The sequence below is a fragment of the Echeneis naucrates genome, chromosome 18 (genome assembly GCF_900963305.1).
Source record: "Echeneis naucrates chromosome 18, fEcheNa1.1, whole genome shotgun sequence".
NCBI lineage: Eukaryota > Metazoa > Chordata > Actinopteri > Carangiformes > Echeneidae > Echeneis > Echeneis naucrates.
In genome coordinates, this window is record NC_042528.1 from 6,137,880 (window position 1) to 6,158,604 (window position 20,725).

General features: G+C 38.7%; 1 protein-coding gene across 1 annotated transcript in view; it reads left to right on the plus strand.

Annotated features, from left to right (window-relative positions):
* LOC115058750 (glucosidase 2 subunit beta-like) overlaps positions 1–20,725 on the plus strand; it is a 105,444-nt gene that overhangs the window by 65,852 nt on the left and 18,867 nt on the right. Inside the window, exons 11-12 of the mRNA XM_029526234.1 lie at positions 4,805–4,874; positions 6,522–6,611. Of these exons, the coding sequence (XP_029382094.1) occupies positions 4,805–4,874; positions 6,522–6,611 (160 nt within the window). The remainder of the gene's footprint in view (positions 1–4,804; positions 4,875–6,521; positions 6,612–20,725) is intronic.

A 20,725-nucleotide genomic window follows, 5' to 3' on the forward strand; every position in this document is an offset into this window, starting at 1 on the left:
CATCAATTGTCTCATCAGTAAACATGCTGGGAATGAATAACCTGTCATTACCCAACCCTGACTTTTCATACGGCTGCACATCCACCTACTGAGCACACTCTCTCAAGCAGACAGTGATCGTTACTTGCAAAACCATCAAATGGGAGCATGTTGATTTGTACATGAGTGTCGCATGCTTCCTGCTATTACAGTATGTTGCAAGATGACAGAATTACCCCAGAAGGGGACCAAGTCATGAGCAGAGGAGACACAGAAGTAGGTCAGCTCCTAGGCATTTGTTACATCATACATATTCATAAACAGCACCCAGTTGTTACGGAGTGAACTCTCACCACACTGTTTACTTTGCTTATTGGACCCCCTTCTTCATTTAAATGTTAAATAGTGATTACACGTAGTCATAGTAATATGAGCATTGGACTGTGACTGCTTCACTCACATACATTTCCCTACAATTGCACAAATAGTGTGCTTTTATTATCGTGTATTAACACTTCTCCAGCTTTGTAAGCCATGCATCTATTAGGGTTGGAAACATCTGCCATCCCATGCCAAGCCGAAACATAGAAAAAGTGTGAACTCGTCAAACAGCTGGTCTGACTCTACAGAAAGGTCTGTAGCTGAGAGCAGTGACTCTACTGGTTGCCTGGCAACTTCAAGGTGACGAAAAAGACTCCATGAAGTCACTGCTCGCAGCTGAGAAATTGCCCAGCACTTGAAACCCCATAAAGATTTCGTTTTGTGAGATTAAATAAACAAGATGTGTTTTAAATGGTGAACTATTTGCAGACTTGTTACTTTCCAACCATCTGAAGAACGATTGAATCAGTGCTTCCAAGAAAGGAGATGGATATTGAATACTAATATAAACAATTCTAATTAGGTACTTGTCAGCATCTATTTGGTCAAGGTCCTTGAATCAAGGGCCATCATATTTACACATTCATACTTGAATTATAGCGGTAGAAGCATATCTATAAGAACTTTATGAAAGGGCAGTTAGTTTTTTTTTAGCTCCAGGTAAGCTAACCAGACAAAAAGCCTTGTGTCTATTAAATGGCAGCCAAATTAGGTTCACAGGTATTTGTTTTGATTGATGATGCATTAAAAATAAAATAAAATAGTTTAGTTTCCTACCTTCGCTATTGAGAGTTTGCTCTACCAATTTTAGACCTCCTGCATGTGTACTTTAATTTAAAATCAAATGACTAAATAAATGACTGACCTTGTCAATCAAAAGTGATGTGAATGACTACAGTATACCGTATATGTGTGCAGAAAATTAAACATTATAACTTAAGCATCTGACCGAATTACAATGACTACATGAAAATATGTGCAGCAACTCATTCTTGCCACTTACAGCACTGACTTGTATAATTTGATACCAGTTCTGCAGTGAATGGGCCCATTCTTAATTTCAGAGTGTCCTAGCCATAGCACTGTGCTTGTCCTTCAACCACTGCTGATAAATAGAGTTGAGTGTGGGAGAATGAATACAAACTGAGTCAGTCACAGGGCTATGAATTGCAGTGATAGTTCAAAACATGATGCTATTTCTGCGAGCTACTGTTATTCACTCACCTCTAATACAATCAGACACTCCAACACAACGATTATGCAGGGGGCGAGATTGACCTCTTCTCAGCTCCCAGGAGCCTGTGCTACAGTTTCAGAATCTTTTATGAGATTTGGACGGATCAAGAGAGAAACATAAGGAAATAGATGTACAACCTTGTGTTCCAGTTGAATATTTGTTCAGGGTTTCTTCTTTGTATTTGAGAATGTTCTATATAATCTGAAAATGCAAATCTGTTTTAATATAATGTAACACTTCTTTCATTACCTTTTGTTGAGTAGAAAAAAAAGTGTAATTTGCACTGCATGGTGGCGGTGTTCGATGCCAGCAGGTGACAGTGCTCTTGCCAACCCTGTTGAAAGTATCTGAAGAAGTCTCTTGTTTATTGTTACAATCTGCCATAAACATTTAATTATAGAATCCCTCCCCTATTCCCCCCACTCGCTCCAGTCAGAACCAGTTTGTTAGTTCAGGAGGAAAACTGAGCAAAATGGAAATGGAAAGAGGTAGGTGAGGGTGACAGGAAGACTCTGAGGACTGCTGAAAAATTTGAAGCCAAGAAGAATGTTAAAAGTCAAAGTACAAAGAAAAAAGGGGGGTGGGTGATAGATGGCGATGAATAAATGGGGTTTGGAAGGAAAGTGAATGCGATCCAGCCTGCAAGTGTGAGCATGCTGCCAGTCTTTATTTGTAAGTGAGCAAAGCAAATGTAGGAGCAAACTCCTACAAGATCCTGTTAGTTGACATAATCTTGCTAAAGGTGTCTGTTGCTTTTGTGAGTGTGAGGTTCAAGGGTGGCCTCACTGCTTTGCCTTTGTTTTGTTAAGCACGGCTGCGACGCACACTGCACCGGCATTCAGGCTTCTTTTCTTAGAGCTGCTGAGAAATTGTCTTGCCTATTGATCCATTCGTATGTAAACAGAGCATCTCCGGTCTCTGGCTCAAGGTATATATGCACAGGAGATTTCTGGCAGAAGATGTCAGATACTCTACAGTGTATTCCGCCTGCTTCTATTTTTGTGCACAGCCTCTCTCATTTTTAAAACCCTCTTGATAACGTCTAGTGCTACAAGAAAGGACGGTACCTTCCCAGATAAGGTGAATGTCATCCACTGGTCAGTTTTACTTCAGTGTGAAATAATGTGTCCTACATTTTCCACACAAATACACCCTTAATACAGAGAAAGTTGAGTTTTTTAATATAAAAGTAATTTCTTCTCTTGTACAACAATAAATGATTGGTCGGAGCTGATTATTGAAGTGAGCTATTGTGCTAAATAGGTTTAATTTGAAATTTGAATACTTACAAAAAATGTTGCATAAGCACACAGGAAACGGACTCACACAGTTCATTTGCGCTTGCTCTGACATCCATTGACTGCCTGACCGCTAATCTAATCCTTGCTGTCATTAGACCATAAGCATGAGGTCTTTTTGGTACATTGTACATTGGCCTCAGGTTATGTCGGCCTGACTGGTGCAGAGACCATTTGAGAGGCTTTTCTCGCCCTGTGTTCCCTGCTCTGGGTACTTCTGTACGCCTGGCTGCTCTCCCTGAGTCTCTCTCCATCTCCCTTCAGCGCCCCCTCCTCACAGTCACCACTCTCTTCATATATGACTGGGCTGCTGCAAGGGGTCAAATGTCACCCACTTGGGATTCTGTGTCTCCTTTTGTCATTGTTGAGCCTGATGATTGGTGTGTCTGTGCGTGTGTGCGTGTGTGAGAGAGAGACAGATAGAGAAATAGGGCAAGAGAGTCTGAGAGTATGCAAGAGAGGACTGGTAAGAGGATTCTTCTGTGTATGACTGTGATTTTCTGAAAGTGTCTGAGGGGATTGGGGGTGGGTTAGGGATAGATTTCCCCTGCTTGGTGCTGTAAAAATAGCCATTACAGCATGGAAAATTACAGCTTGTCTCTTGGACACACTACATCTTTGCTAGGTTCGGCAAAAAATAGGTGCTGAGGGAATTGTGTAGGGGGGTATCTTTATGGGCAACCAGCTGAGACCACGTGCAAGGAACATAGTAGTTGGTATTTAGGCCAGGGCTGTGACAGCTTCCCACACAGTCCTTATAGCATACTGTACACATTTTTGTCTGTTACCACAACGCCAGGCCTGGTGGACTTTCCTCAATGACAGAGACCAACTTGTCAACTTCCAGAAACTTTCAGTAAATCCCCAAGTCCATCAGCAAGAGACAATTAAACTGTACACTCCTCAGTCTCTATATTTTCCGACATTTTCTTTATCTTCTGTTTTGTTTTTCTTTCTTCTTTTTTTGCCCCTTTGTTGGGGCCACTGTGGTTCACATGGTTCACTGACAACTTTATTGTGGTGTCAGCCACAATAAAGTTGCTGCAACAGATAATGACTTAACGGGATGTGTCTTAAAAAAGAATGGATGTGTGTTTTTCCCATTCTTATTAAAAATCTCAGATATATTTTTGATACAGCTGAGATATTTTTGATGCACTGCTGATATTGGATGTATTCTCTTTCCAGCCTTTTTTAAAATATTTTGATAGGACTGGGATTGTGACATTGGATTAGACACTATTAATTCAGATGCAGTTATTTTCATTTGCAATATAAGTCTTACAATAAATCAAACTAGTGTTTTATTGCGATTGTAAATTGTTTGATTATGAATTTAACACCTTAACATATTTACTTTTTCAATCACACACCAAAGAAATCTTGTGAAAGCTGTAATTATATTTATTTAAAAACTTATTCCAAGAGATACATAAATTCACATGTAATGTCACAATATTTAAACAATAATGCACATTAAATACCCTTTAATAGTTACACTTTTCCTTCTCTCTGCATTTTGTCTTACCTGTCACAATTACCTTTCAAGAATTTTGAAGCTTTCGCTACAGTCTGACATCTTGTCATACCTGCAACATACTAGTGTGACAAAAAGAGACAAACATATCATCACTGTGGCCACCTCTGCAGCATTCACACTCCCTCTGTCTTCTCTCACATTCTTGGTTAACACAGTTGTCAGTGCGAAGAGCCTGTGAGCCTTTTCAGCAGTTACCACACCTGGAAATAGCATTTTTTTTTTTTTTTTTTTTCGTTCATATTCAGTGTTGCTCCTCTCCCAGTCCTAGATATACCAACCTATATTAAGAACTCACTATTTGCCAACACGCAGCTGTTGAGATGCAACAACTGTGCATTGTTAAATTATGTGACCTTTTGTTTTGTCTAGCTGCAAAATGGGAGGCTACCAATCTGAAGAAGGTAGAAGAAGCCTATGATACTGTCAACATGGAAATAAGGTAAGGGAACTATAACAAAGAAATAGCAGTGGACAGTATCTTCAATAGTTGCATATCTGTGACTAAATCCTTAATATTTGCCACCCAGTGTAGCGTATGCATTTTCTTCTCATATCACTGTTGTAAGCAGGCTGGCTTGGTATGTAACCAGGTCTTAAAATAGACTCCATCAGTGATGAGGAAAGCTGCACAGTAATGAATTTGCACTGTGTGATACCTTAGGCTAATTTTAATGAAGAAAAACAAACGCTATTGGTTGCTTACTATGTTCTGGTGGGAGGCCTCCTATGAACTGTTCAAACTTTGTTACATAAAGACAGACATGGCATAAATTTGGCAAACTCTGGAATTATTTTGTATTAATGGAAATATATGAGCTTCTCAACAGTTTAGCTGCATACTTATATTTCAACATTAAAACATTTAAATGATTCAATAGCATGTTCAACTTGTAAAATCCTTTTTAAAACATTACAGTCATACTCTAAAATGCTTACAGCAGCTGTGAGGGGAGAAAAAGGTCTGAGAGGGTCTGGATGGGAATTCCTGTTACAGGCACTTCCTCCCTTACAAATGTTCTCACACAGCTCTGAGCCAGCTGATAAGTAGCTGCCGGGGCCCTTAGGCCCACAAACTGTGCATTACAGTAGGAAGAGGCAGAGCCAACTACAAAAATGCCAGTTACTGAAAGGTCAACACCCCCCGTCCTAAACAAATGCCAGCATGAGGGAAAACAGATCTGGCATGACTTCAGTTGCTCTATTTCTTCCTTGTCCACCTTGCTCAAATGGCTCCTGGTTAAATTACTCACCATCAACCATCATTTATGCATGCTGGAGCACTAGATGTGTTCTGGTGTTGCCCCCTCCTACTGTCTATGTACAAATGATACATAGACAGTAGTGTGCTTGTGTCTTTGTGCTTTCATATCGTATCTTTTAGAACTGGAAAGAAAGTCCTTGTGCATTAGTCCATACCTTTTATTTCTTCAACATGCTTCAAAAGGCAACTTCTTGAGAAATTGATTCTATGCTAAAGTGTTATGAACCTTGCCCTACTAAGAATAACACACACACACACAGTTAGACCACCTGCGTTGCTGTCCTGACCCCTCATCATCACCTGGCACTCCACTACTTCATCAACCTCAAGTGAAACAATCACCCTCCATAATAATTTCTTAACCCCATTAGCAGTTCTTGGTTATGAATATGATAATAAGGACCCATATACCATTATAGATAGGCTTCACCAAGAACTGTAAACGCAACAAACATGGATAGTTTTTTTTGGATCTCAGCATCTTCCATGTTGAACTGTGTGTGGGTGCTCTGGGCTGACTGGGAGGACATAATAATCAAAGATTAGACCACATGCTCTGCCTGCATGTGAACCTGGATGTATTTTGATTGTTGCCACCATTTTTTTTTTCCATTGTAGTTTTGATGTCAATTTTTTTTTTAAAGCACGATCTTTAAAACAAAACATGAAATGCTGTTGGTGTTGACACCTCTTTATAATTATAGTATCTGAACTTAATTGTATTAGACTATACCACTAGTTTATAGTGTGTGTGTTTGTCAAGCTCTCTGTTACCCCTTTCTAGCTGAAATTTCACACAAAATTTTTTCTTTTTCTTTTTCCCAGTGATTTGCGGAAGAAGCTGGCCATAGACTATGGACCAGATTGGGAGTTCCTGTTTTTGAATAGCCAGTGTTACACACTGAAAGTATACGAGTAAGTATTGATTTATCTGCTTATAGTTTTTTGGCATTAATATGGAATGTCTCACTACAATGTAAGTTTGCAAACAAAAATAGGCATTCATTGTAATAATAACAAACACAGTGACAGAATAATGCATTTTGATGTTGTTGCTTTTTTTGATAAATTGTTTAAGCTTTTTATAGTTATGTGCACTCTCCATAATGGAAATCACGAAAAGCAATTACTTGTGCAACACGCGTGGTCTGCAGGAACCATAAAAGTCAATGGATGTAAAAGTAAAACGGTTTTAAAGATCACAAAATCAATATGTTAACTAGAAGCTGGAATCCATCTTATTTTGTGCAACTGTACTAAAACAAATTCTATCTGTAGCAAATGTGAACCATCTCAGTGAAGATCCACCATTTAAAGTTGATAATTTGTGAGCTCCAAGTAACCCTGGAGAAGCCAAGCAGCTAAATCAACTAAATTTAATCAACAGAATGAGCTTCTTTTACTCTCTCCCGCTGCATCCCTATGGCCCCTGCTGGGGTAGAATCTGTTCTCCTCAGGATTGCTTGCCAGCTGGAGCTTTAGAAGCCTGTGGGTGGTTGCAGTTTTGAAAGTAAATTATCTGAGATCTGCACTGCAAATAATTTTTTTTTTTTCAGATATCCTTGGAATCAGTGGTTTTCCCATGCCCTTGTACACCAGTGTGATTTGTTTGCTTAGTTTGCCATTTAGGAGGCAAAATCTGGAGGAAAGGGAAAATCGTTTTCTTATACTGCAACTAGAAACCTAAAGAACAAATGTGTGCCTGTTTTTTTATGGCGACAGAGTTAGATGACAACAGATGACAGTGGTTGTGAGAATATTGTGATATGGATTTTTGAATAGTTAAGAAATTGCAGCTTGAGGAGATATAAATGAAGGAGAGCTATACTGGATGACTTTTATATCAACATATAAAAACATAAAATTAAACTCTTCCCCCAGATACTAATTGGCCAGTCATAGCTGAGGAACCGTACCCAGACTCTGCAGGTCATCAAGATCTTGATTCTTCAAAAAAATGGAAAATAAAGAAACAAAAACAGAAGCAAAAGTTGGAGGATTTATGAACTATAAACATAAACTTAACATTTTTCACATTAAGTAAATAAATTGCAGAACATCCAATAGGTGGAATTTCTGTCCTATATGGAAGCCCCCTCTGGAGGGAGTCATCTTGACATGTGATAAAATATTAACTAAAAGGATATTTATAAATTTATAATTTTGCATGTTAATGTCACTAAACCAAAATGTTTCCAAACAAATGATTGTGCTGTAGGTTTAATCCAGTTCTGGCAGGATATACGAAGTTAGGTTATTTCTCTCAATCCCACACCCTCAGCCTTTTGCACAGAAACACATACTGTGTTCTGTTAACTCTCTTTCTTTGGCCTGTTGGCATCATACACTCCATGTTATTTTTCATCCTTCAAATCACTGAAGAGCATAATATCCTCTAGAGTCAACTCAGTTGAAGGTCCTTTGACCTACCAGCAACCTCTCAGCAATGTACCAGTTCCCCACACTGCCACCCTTTATTCTTGCCATTCGCCTGGAACCATGATCTTGAAAAGACATGACATTGACAGACACATAAACCAACGGCTTTCTGTAGCACTCCCTCCCATGCCCTCAAGTAGCAAACTAGCAGAGCTACAGTTTCTCTCAAGTAATGGAACAGAATCGCACACTTCTCTCTCCAGCTTCTTCATCATCTGTTGAAACCATCTTACATCTGCCCTCCCCAGTGTTTAGATCTCTCACATTTGATTAAATTGCTCCGTCTGATATATATATATATATTTTTTTTTTTTTTTTTCCTTGAGTGTCAGCCAATATTGGAAAAAATGCCTGGAGTCATAAAAGTTTCCTTAGCTGAAACGCTGCCTGCCTTTAATATAACTAATAGCTGTGCATTATTTAAATGAATGGAGTTCATCTGGTGGAACCAGAGGATCATTTGGTGGGACTGACAAATGTAGTGCAGCTTGCTATATTGGATATAGAAATACTTAATTGCTTTTATGAGATGCACAGCAGCAGGATCAAGTCCTATTTACTCTAAGGCCAAACCTCTTGTATTGAAGGTGTGTTTCATTTCAGTCTGAAGTTGTCAGCTGAGATTTCTCCTTTTTTCCTTGTGAAGGAGGATACACTTCTGTGCACCTCTCTGCTGATCTATTTCCTCAGCTTTTCTTGTGTCTTGCCTGCCTCATGGTGATGTGCAAACTGTGGCTTGGTTTCCTGTTGGTTGTCCAGGGAACAAATATAATTACTTTGATTTCAAATCCTTTTGTTGTTGAATGCTTTCAAGTGGAATGATTAACAGCAAGATGAGAAGCCAAATGCAGTGTAGTAGTACTTCCCATATTGCCTTCTCTACAGTTTCTTTAAAGGCCATAAACACTACAAATAAAAGCTAAGACAGACGGTTTGTTTCTGGTGCAACATCGTTTAATGAAATGTATTTGTATATTTCCATACACCTTTTGTTACAGCCCAGCCCTTTTCTTTTACATTTCTGTACGTCACATTGAAGCAATTGAAGCTAACCTAGCGTCCATGAAAAGGGATCTGTTAAAAATGCATGTATTTCCCCCAAAATGGGTTTTAGGGTGATGGCGGGTTCTTATCATGAGTAAAGAATTTAAACATGGAATCCTGCCAGTGAATCAGAAATAAGCCTGGCAATTCAGTCAACACAGCCTGGCACAGCATGAAGGGAGACACCTTATAATGAGTTCTCAGAGGCGGAGCCCCTACCTACAGCAGAGTCTAATAGTCCTCCTGTGGATTTGTTGACACTCCTCAAAGCAACTTATATCGAAGGGCCGTGATTTATGCAAGACTGTCAGGTCAGATTGACTCAGCCTCCGCTCTTGTGTCATTAGAAAGTACAGCACTTCAGTGAGTCATGCCCGCCACTGTGGTTCAGCTTTGACAGAGAAGAGAGAAGGATAACGCAGCACAAGTGACACTTCCAACTGTCTGTAGAACATCACATGGCCTTAATAGTGCACTGGGTTCTTCTAGGATAGAAAAAGACTCCGTCAGAGTAGCCTAGAGGGAGCTGTTTCAAATTGGATAGAAACCACAGCAAGGCGTGTGGTGTGAAGCCCTAGATGGGTCTGCTGAGTGCAGTGAGACTTACATGGAAATTAAGAGCCATATATATGGTAGATTTCATAACAGCTGTGCCATGAGGAATATCAAATTGCAAATGGAAGTTGACAGGGCCATTGGGATCTTTAGAGAGTAAGTTATTTGCGTTCTGCCTGTGGAGGGTGAATATTTGTGAGAAATTGAAACATTTCAGTGATGTTCTTGCTAGTAATGATCTTATTAACAGCATCTTCCCTGTCAGTTTTTCCAGAAAATAAAAAAGAAAATAGAAGTTGCTAATCAAAGACATTAACTTTCAATGTTAAAGTGATTTAACTACAACACAATTGTGTATTAGAAATTGATGTCATGCCAACAGGCAAAGGAGACTTAACAGCTACCAACACACAAATGAATACAAGTGCACAAATTAAGTTTGCCCTGATTTATCAAAGGGACAGAAAGGCAGAAGCCCTGGATAACATCATTGGAATGCTGTTAAAATAAGTAGGGGCTGCAATAGCTGCTTATGCAAGATCATGCTTTAGAGCATGAGTACTTTTTCCCACTCAGTGGCTTTCAAATGGTGATGGATGTGGTAGACACACCAGTGTTTAACTAAAGCATGAAATTTAACATTGCTCGTAAACAGATGCTCTTGCAATTAATTAACTTCAAAAGGTCACATTTGGTCATTTGTCAATAACAGAAGGGGAAGAAAGACTGCACTAATACGCTTTAAACACGCATTATGTAGTGTGAACGAAAATCAAACCTGTTGAAAAAAAATAAAGCTGGCATTATGTTATCATTTTCTTATAATCAACAAATGCCATATGATCCAGAACAACAATGTATCAGTCTGTATTTCATGTTTTTGGCTCTATGCCTCAAGCCCATTAGTTCCAAATGCAGACACTATCCATGTATGCATGCTTAGATATCATAGTTATTTTATTTACTTCTTGTTATTATTATAACTGAGTAAAATATGGAGTGTGGCTATTAAATCAGCCTGTACCTTATTCAAACAGGTGTAAATAGAGCATTTGTTGGGGACTGTTTGAAGCCAGCGATTTGGTGTGCTAGTGGGTATTTGCGGCAGCAGGACTCAAAATAAACATGATAACAATGGAGATTTTAACAATGGAGATGGCACATAGGAAGAAGCTAGATCAGATTCTTTGTACACAGATAATACTTGTGAAGAGACCCACTTAGTTGATTTGGTTCATTTAATTGGTGGGAGGACCATTCATTCATTAATTCATCTTCTACTGCTTATCCTTTTCCGGGTCGTGGGGGTTGTTGGAGCCAATCCCAGCTCACTCTGGGTGAGGGTGGGGTACACCCTGGACAGGTCACCAGTCCATCACAGGGCCAACACAAAATATTACCAAATTTCATGCCATTTTCTTCTCAGCTTTGGGTGAGCTCTAAAAATGTTCCCACTTTTAATTTAAGCTGCCCTTCAAAAATGGGTTTACTCAGAGCTCAGTCTGCTGTTGTGTCTATATAAATTCATCAGCACCTCTCATGTGAGATAGATATATATATATATGTGAAATTGATGAGGTTTGGAAGAGACAGCCTCCTAATTTATCCTCAAAGCTCTGTTTAAAAACATAGTCCTTTGTGCTTCCTGTTGAATCACTGCCTCCCTCACCTGAGCGCGGTTCAACAAAGCTTTGGCTGTCAAGATGCAGGCCCCTTCCTGTAAGCAACTGAAAAAGTGGAGATTGTGCCCAGTCCACAGCAGGGGTGGCCATCTGAAGTAGCAGGAGTTTTCTGTTGGTCCAGTAGACCAGTGAGCTGGCAGTGAGTATATATGTCTGGTGGGGTCATATAATAATATCTCATCAGTCTTTGTTATCCTGACAACTTCATGGCCAGAGAATTGGGCAGTGAACACAGTATCTGTGGGTTGGCTGTGCTGAAACAGTCAACTTTTCATTTCTTGTTTATCCCAGCTTGTCACAGCACCCCAGAACTTCCTGTGGCTATGTCAGAATGTGGTGATTTAGAGCCAAATGAATCGTTTTTTCATTGTGGTATTTGGCTTACTTTGTGATTCCTATAGGTGCTCAAGTTTAATCTTGTGCCTGTGAATTAATCTACTTAACAGATAACTTAGCATGCTATATATGGCCTGAAATCATCAGTTTAATTTGCTCTGCAAGGTGGTAACCACAAACCAATAGTCGGTCGATGTTATGAGTGCGTGGGTCAGCTTTTTCCACTTGGATAGGAGGTTTTCATCTGTGTATTGTGTGCAGTAAACTGTAGGACTCAATCTCATATCCAGTTAATGCTTCTTGTGAGGTTTACATTGCACACAAATAAAATAACCACCGAGTGCTCAGATCTTTAAATGTTCTGTAGCCTAGTGTCACCATGTGACACAAAACTGCTCTTTTCCTTAATTGGACAAATTTGTTGTCTAGTGTGTTATGATGTCTGATTAAGTTGAGAAAATGGAGTTTCCAAAGCTATTATTGTTAACAAAAACTAAACAACCCCCTCCCGCTCAAACTGAAATTAGAATAAAAAATTCTTTATTGTGAAGTAAATAGCAGTATATAGTATAATATATAATAGTATATAATAGAAACTGCTTCTACAAAAACAACTAAACTAAATAAACAGCTCCTTCATTTAAATAAGCCTAATTCACTTTTAGCTGTAATTGGAGTTGATATTATTCTGCAGGAGTGGATATTCTGAGAATCAATGTAATTGGGATGTTTTAATTTTTCAACTCAATTTTGAGCATGTCGTCATGTCCTAATAGAATGTGATCCAGTCGAAGTTATGCTTCCTACTTTCTGTAAAGTTTTACTTGTATAAAAACTGAATTTTTAGGAGACAGGTCGTCCTGCTGCTACCCTTTCCTTGTAGTTTTGGGGTCCAAGTGGTGCGGTTTGATATCAGTTTATCTGACCTAAACTCAACAAAAAAATGTTTAGTATCGACAAACAGGAGAGAATTAAGCCTCCAAAAGTTGCGCCCATACCTTTGCCCCACCAAATTTTCCAAATGGTGAAAAAAAAAAAAAAAAATAGAATGTCAATGTTCTGCTCTTGTTGTGTCTCGCTTACAATTTCTGCAGTGACAGGCAGTTCAACAGAATTAATCTTATCTAATATAAAGTAATTCGATCTAATTCAGCAGCAATGAGAATCTTAGCCAAAGTGCAATTTACTATCCAGCACACAAGAGGATCCATTATGATGAGTTGTTTTACGGGAATTGTGCACCTCCACCTCCAACCCACAGAAAGTAAAAAAGTCTTTACTTTCTGGAATGTGCTATTCAGCACATGTTGCAGCTGAAGTCTAGATAGACTTGTATGTCTCGGGTAAAACACATTATTGTGCTCTAGATATTAGGTATATACTGAGGAGTTTCCACTTTCTCTAAATTATAAATTGGTTGCATTACCATCGATTTGACAATTCAGAGTTCCTAACCTTCTACCCTCACATTTTTCTGTATTGAAACAGAGTGGAGACTTTTAGTGGAGGGGCAAAGGTTTGGTTGTAACTTAGAGCAAATTATTAAAATGGATCACTCCCATTAATTTACAGCAACGCCGGTAAATGGGAGTGGTATTTAACAGCCAGAGGAACCGCACCATAATCTCTCACCCTGAAAGAGACATGTCTGCTGTGTTGTTCAAATGTTCACCTCACTGAGAGAACATGAAATAATTTCCCATAACTTAATATCACTATCTGACATTTGAAAGGGAGTAATCTACAAATGGAAAATTTCAATCCATTACAAAGTAACAAATGTTTTGGAATAAAAACAGTCACAATGCTGTTACCTCATCACCTTTAGAGCAGAGAGGAGGACACATTAAACTGTATATAAACCCTTTATTTGCCAATCTGGCTCAAGAAACGTTGTTAAAGAACTTTATATGCATGTAGTACACATTGGCTGGATACTGCTGACAAATCAAATAACACACTGCAGCTCCAGCTGCCATTGAGGACGCATTAAGAAATGTTGGCATACAATTATTTCCTCGCACAAATACGCATCACAGACCATGTACCACTTCTAGACTTTGTTTTCACTTGCTCATTTGTTGGAAATCGCTCAGTTGTCATGAGTAACTTCATTGTATCAAATCGCTTATCTCCATGACAACTTACAAAATTCCAGCCACTGACGAAGCTCTTCAGATGTGGTTGAAGACAAAGCCTTGAATTTGGTTAAATGACAAGATGATTTCAAAGGTGTAAAATGAACTCTCATCAAAATATAGTTCTAAAGGTACCAACTTTGATATAGATTTGAACTGTAACACCAAAATCATGAAGACACGAGTATCTCCGCTGACCTCAGCCAGTACAGTTTTAGCCACATATTAAGATTTCATACACCAAGTATGACAAAACGTATTTATTTAATTTCCATTTTTTCCATTTTTCTCATAGTCTTCACCACTTATTTTATATGCACAGGAACAGATAGATGTACACATAAATTTCACTGGTTGGTGGAGCCATATACTTTAACCATAAGGAGATAATTTTTAATGTGGGAACTCTATCACCTGAAGTTATGTTTAAGGAGATTTCCTAACACTTTTTAGTGTTAAGAGCTGTTTTTTACACCATGGAGGAGGAAAAGTGTAAAATATTATTTCAGTCAACTTGCTCCACACCTACATAGCATCCTTTACATTCTGTTATACATTGTTTTTAATCCCTTTATGAGAAAGGTCTGTCAGGCATGTCAAAGATAAATACCTTCCCATGAACTTCTTTAAGGTCCTTCATGGTGAACTGCATCTTTAGACTTATAGCTGCTATTTTTGAGACTAATTGAATAATATTAACAGGACAATAATGAGCTATTTACCAGCTGCAACAATAACCATTGTCACCTTATGTGTGTTTCCGTGTCTGAGACTGTGTGTGTCATGAAAAAATATAGCCTAGACAACTATGGAAGGAACGAGCACAGAGACAGTTTAACAGCTATGGATGCATCGGTCCTTGGACATATCTTGTCCCTGCAATAGTGTCCCAACTGTGCAAGATGCAGCTATAAATTTTAGAGGGTGTAGTCTGGATCTAAATCAGGGCTACATTAAAAAGTGAGGGAAGGTCTGGATCTTGGATTAGGTACATGGTAAAATTAGAAACCCTGTTGGACTGAAATCACAGCAGAGGCAACTCCCCACATATCTGTTGAAATTCGGCCCCATGAACAGTCTGCAGTTATTATATTACTACCAACCATGACAGATTGCTATCATCACCTGGTGAATGTGTGTCATCATAACAGTCAGGTGGTTTGAGTACTCTTGATCTTTGTGCTCCTGTTTGCGCATCACTTTTTGTGTACAATGAGGTCCAAATCGTTAGTAGTTGCTACCCTTGTCTTAATGTAGTCAAAATTCCTGGTTTGGAAAGGAAGCATGTTGGTGGATGTTGCAGCTGATCCGCAGTTTAGTGTACACAGTATATGGACAGTTACTTGACTGTATAATATACAAAGCACATAACAAACACAGATGTTTTGGGCATTTTATTTTTAAAGTTTTAATGAATTCCATCCAATGTATTCTCATGAATGTTGAAGACCCTTACAGACCAGCTGTTTTCCTATAGTTCCTATCATATCCTCCACTTGCCTCTCCCTTCACCTATTTTGAGAGGAAAATAGCGGCAGTAATAATGTACCAATCTTGAGAGATGGCAGGGAGAATTCAGCTTTAAATGATCTGCCAGAAGCTATTTGCCTCATTGCCCATCGTGATGGCTCTAAAAACTAAATTGGCTTCAAGTTTGGCTTGTTTTGTTTCCCATTTTTCGCATATAAATGGCAGCATCTTTTCTGAGAGGCTCTTTTGCTCTAATTTTCCTTTTTTTTTTTCCTTTGGAATTTGTGCGGGAAAGCGCTCTCTGCTGTGCATTAACATACCCTCTTCTTGTTGGTTCACAGAAAGCATAACAACCGTAAAAACAAAAAAAAAAAAAAAAGAAAAAATATCGTATATATCAACCTATTAGTCCCGTGCATTGGCTGTTAGCATAAAGAATTTCAAGGCCAGAATATTATGAGCTGTCATGAATGTGGACATCAATCAGACTCATAGCAAAATCACTGCACAGCATTTTATTTAGACTTTTGTGGTTTGTCATGTGGAAAATGAATGTAAACTGAAAATGGCCTACTTTGACTGTATCTTCTTTTTAACTGGCCTTGGAGGGATGAACAGGCGCTGGGTTGTTGAGCTGAACTATCAATTCAGGTTGCAAGTGAAAGAAACTGCGCTGACCTCATCACAGTGATAATAATCACATTATGAGTACTCCACCTAATATTATTTTAACTGCTGGAAATTGATTCCATTACTGCTCCTGAGGCCTAATGAGCTAACTATTTCAATGTTCAAAGCAGGAAAAGTAATGCTGTTGTCGTGGCTGCACTTTTATGCCATTACACTATGTGCGAGATCCAAACACTGCAGAACTTTTTCACCACGAACACATAAATCAAAGTGCCTCGTCTCCCATAGTAGGTTGCTCTTATATTAGTTAAATTTCTGGAATAACGGACTCTGTATTAAGGCTCAGCATTTCAGAAAATATTAATAGGCTTTGGCTTTGTTACATAATGAAAGCACAGTTACAACAGCTATAAGACTGCAGTGGTAATACACTAACAACACTTATACCACTACAGTGATTTTTATGGAGTCATAAAAGTTGCACAGAATCCTCGACTGTAGTATATTGAGCAGATAAAGCAGGGCATGCTAACTAATGGCACACAGCATGTTAATGCAGTTGGATTGAAATGTTTCTTTAAAAACCTAAAGTAATACTGTTTGCACTGGCCTTCTGGAGCTATACTGAAAGCACAACCTACCTTTGTTCATACTTGAATGATTTCATATTTCTCACTTATACTCATCCACAAAACATTCTTCTCTGTTGTGTGTGTGTGTGTGTGTGTGTGTGGTTTTCATATAGGAACATATTAATGCAACATTTTGATCGAATACATTTAAAATATAATAATACAGAGTTATCCATAATTCTGTCCTAAACATATATATTGCAAGCACACACATAAATGTTCCTCTAATTTTCAGAGCTCTTATTGATTCACTGTAAAATAAAATGAAATCACTGCAAACTAAACTAGTGACCGGCAGCAAGATCAGAAGAGAAAAAGCCACAAACAAGCACAATAAAAAGTGTTGTGACATTACTAGCTCTGCACTTTTGTAAGTTTGACTCAAACAGAAAAATAACTCACCTCATCAGCACTTATCTGAGTTTAGTCCAGGAAATGCCCTTTCCCAGGTGCCTGTTTTATTCTTATCCAATGCATTAAAAGGAGGTACACAGCGTGTGCAGTGCAGCTTTAACTATAAGGGCCATACATCTGTTTGGACAGGTCAGAATGAACTTGCCAGACAGGATTGGAATTTTAGGATGGGCAGCAGTAACAAGGATGCAGACTCAGCTTTAGCCAACAATTCAGAAAGGTGTAGACATGTTGACACAGGGGCTTAACGCTTGATCAGGGGACAGACAGACAGACAGACAGACAGGGACACCAACAGGAATTTTAAGCTCAGTGAGAAGGTATCGCATTAATGAATAACGACAAATAAGTAGAGCTAAAACATACATAAATCAATGTACGTATATTAGCCAGTTCAATTAAAATATACTTCACATAATCATCTATAGAATGATGAAACAACCAATATAATAAAATAGAGAGAAGAGCCCCCACAAAATGCAAGATAAGGCAGCTGTAAAAGTGGAACATGACAAAGTCTGATGGTGGTGCTGTGGGGAAGGTCAAGCGGTCAGCAGACCACTAGGTTTCTTCTAATTGGGGTTTCGGTTGTGGTTGTGAATCCTGCCTTTATTTAGAGATAAGTCGTGTTCTCATCCTTTGGCCATCATGTGTGCATTTCACAGTTATCACAGTCTGACTAATACAGAGACAGTTAAAAAAGATCCGAGGCACTCCTATGTGGTGAAAATGTATGTTTTAACTTATAAACACAACAGGTGCAGTGATATAAGATCAGTAGTTGAATCGTGACCAGGTCACACGATAAACACATTTCCTACTTAAATACATCAAATGAGAAGCAAAGTAAAACTATGTCAAACATTGGAAATAGAATGCTAAATTAATGAACAACATCCCAAGAGATAAGATTAACGTAGAGCAAAAACTGACAAAAAAAAGAAACAATATAGAAAACCAAAAGAGAATGGACCAATTCTCATGATTATCAGGGAATTACCTGTGATGTAACAACTCCACAGAAGGAGGAACTTGATTGTTTTGATAAATATCATAGTAATAACTGTCTTTAGTATAGCCCTGTACTACTTTTTTAGTTGGAGCACCAGTAACACTAAGGAACAGAGACAAATTAAACAGGCTGGTTGTCCTCCCCAAATGATCAGTATGAGAATTTAATTAGGCAGATGTTGCTGCTGGTAAAAGTTCCATTGTTTTTCTGTAAATGTGACCGTTATTAGTGTTTAATTGTAAACACCTTGTGCTCTGCTTGAAAAAGATGCTAAAGAAATTAATTATTATCTGTAACAATTACTCATAGTTCAGCAGAATGAGGGGGTTATTTATTTTGGAGGTTGTAACAAATTTTTTTAACACTTGTTTCAACGATGTCTTTCAAACAAATCTTTTCAACGTAAATGCTTTTTGGACTGGAACATAACAAGTCATTACCTTGTCAGAGCAGCTCTGTTTTAAACTAAATAAGTCCACTTCAATGTATGAATGCAATGATATGTTGCAATGTGCTGTTGGGTAACGTTTTCCTTGGTAATTTGAAAATGTAAATCTTAAACTAACATGAAGAAGATGATGGCCATAAATACAGTATACACAGTAAGGAGCCCAGAATAGAACCATGTTGATGCTATTACTCAGTCATTCTGCTGATAAATGGGTTACCTCAGGTCGAAATTAAGTGTTGTTTTTCCATAAGGTTTGCAACCAAACAATTAACCACATCACTGTTTATTACTAGGTCACCTGTGACCTGTGAATGCCAGCAGTATGTACACTGTGTTACCTATAAACCAATTAGCAGGTGTTGCAGTGTCTCACTCAGTGAACTCCACCAATGCTGTCACGTAGCAGTCTAGTGGGAGAAGGGCCTAATTGCGCTCGCTCTTTCTCCCTCTGTTGACTTGATCTCAGCATATCCCAGGAATAAAAATGGCCATCTTTTTTTTTTTCTTTGGTTTTTCTTCCTGTTTAGCCCCCTTCAACAACACTTGGATTACTGGACTGTAAATCCTAGTTTGTAACAACAAGGCTTGTTTTTGATGAGTTGATCGGCATAAGCTGCTCTCAGACTTGACTGAAATCTGGCAACATTCATGAAATTCTGAAAACTAAAGCATAAGTTCCCAATGTTAAAGTGACATACATCAACCTTTTATAATAGCCCATTGTCGACTTGAGAGATGTATAAAGTTCTGTTCTTTTATAAATTGGTAGCTAGTGCAAGAGATCACAGACAGTTACGTGTAAATATATTGAAATATTGATTTATTATGGCCATTGGTTACATTTAGCACTTCAAACATTTGCTTCAGGCTCCATGACACGTATGCATTATTGATAATTGGTATGTTGCTAAATTATTGTATTATATATTATCCCTCTTTAAAACATCTGCCAATGATTGACATGGTTATACCAACTTTTTATGACTGATCTCAGATTGTCAGATACTGACAGTGAACATGGGGGACAGAGAGAGACCAAGTGTGGACAGGCTTCAAATGGGAGGATCACTGAAGTCACTTTTGATCTGCTGCTCATCATTGTCGTCTAATTATTGTCAAAGGTTTAATCAGAGTCCCAGCAGGATTCATCTTCTTGTCTCTTTCTTTTTCGTCCTTTTGTATCCTCCACCTCATGTCCCCCTCGCCACACATCATCATCTGTCATATTTGCGGCCTGTTGGTGATTCATATACCCAGCATCACTACCAGCGCATCCCGATTCCCTCCCGTTCTCTTTTACGCACTTCTGTTAATTCTTATCATTGCATCCTTTCCTTTTTTCTGCCTGTGTTCTCCTGGCTGTCAGGCTCCTCTCCTCAAAGCCTTTGTCACGGCCTGTCCATCTCAGGGGATATTTCCTCCTTCGTGTCACATAGCACTCACTTGGAAAGGATAGCTTGGGACAGTCTGTGTAGATGTACTTGTTTGACCTTTCTGCAGTGTCCTATTTATGTAATGCAGCCAACAGAATGTGAAATGTCTGTCTCCAAGACAGACAACTAATCAACCTGCACCTCGGCATATTTAATCTCTCTTGACTTTTTTCTTTTTTTAAAGCATTGACACATTGTCTGCCTCGCCTGCTTTTGTTTTCTCACAAGCTGCCACATAGAGGCGAGCATCCAAGGTCAGATCACAGTGCCTCTGCACACAAATAGCGTTTTTTTTTTTTGTTGTTGTTGTTTTTTGTTTTGTTTTATTTTGTTTGTTTGTGTGTGTGCATGCGTGTTAAATGCTGGCGTGTCAGCAGAAGTGGGCAGGGATGAATGGCTTTGCCTTGAGGGTAAGAGACTTGACAGAGAGGGGGTGAAAGGTACAGACGTACAGGGGTACTCCCTCATGGGACTCGGTTGATTGCTTTTTTTTTTGGTATATATATATTTTATTCATTTATTCATTTATTCAGTATAGGAAATTATTTGGCTGATAAGCCATTGTTTCATTTGGCATGTGATTGTGCTTTTAAGGGCTCTACTTGTGAAATGGTTATGTGTGCTAAATATTTGGGCCAAAGCTCAAATGAGTTTCAGTTTCTATTTGGAACACTTTGCAGCAGTGATGTGTTAAGTTCTCTCAGGTACTTCAGGTGTGGGTGTCATGCTAACTTGTAATGTTGGAGTTGACTGGGAGTGCCAAGTGTCCTTGATAAGGTCAAGAGCAGCCGTG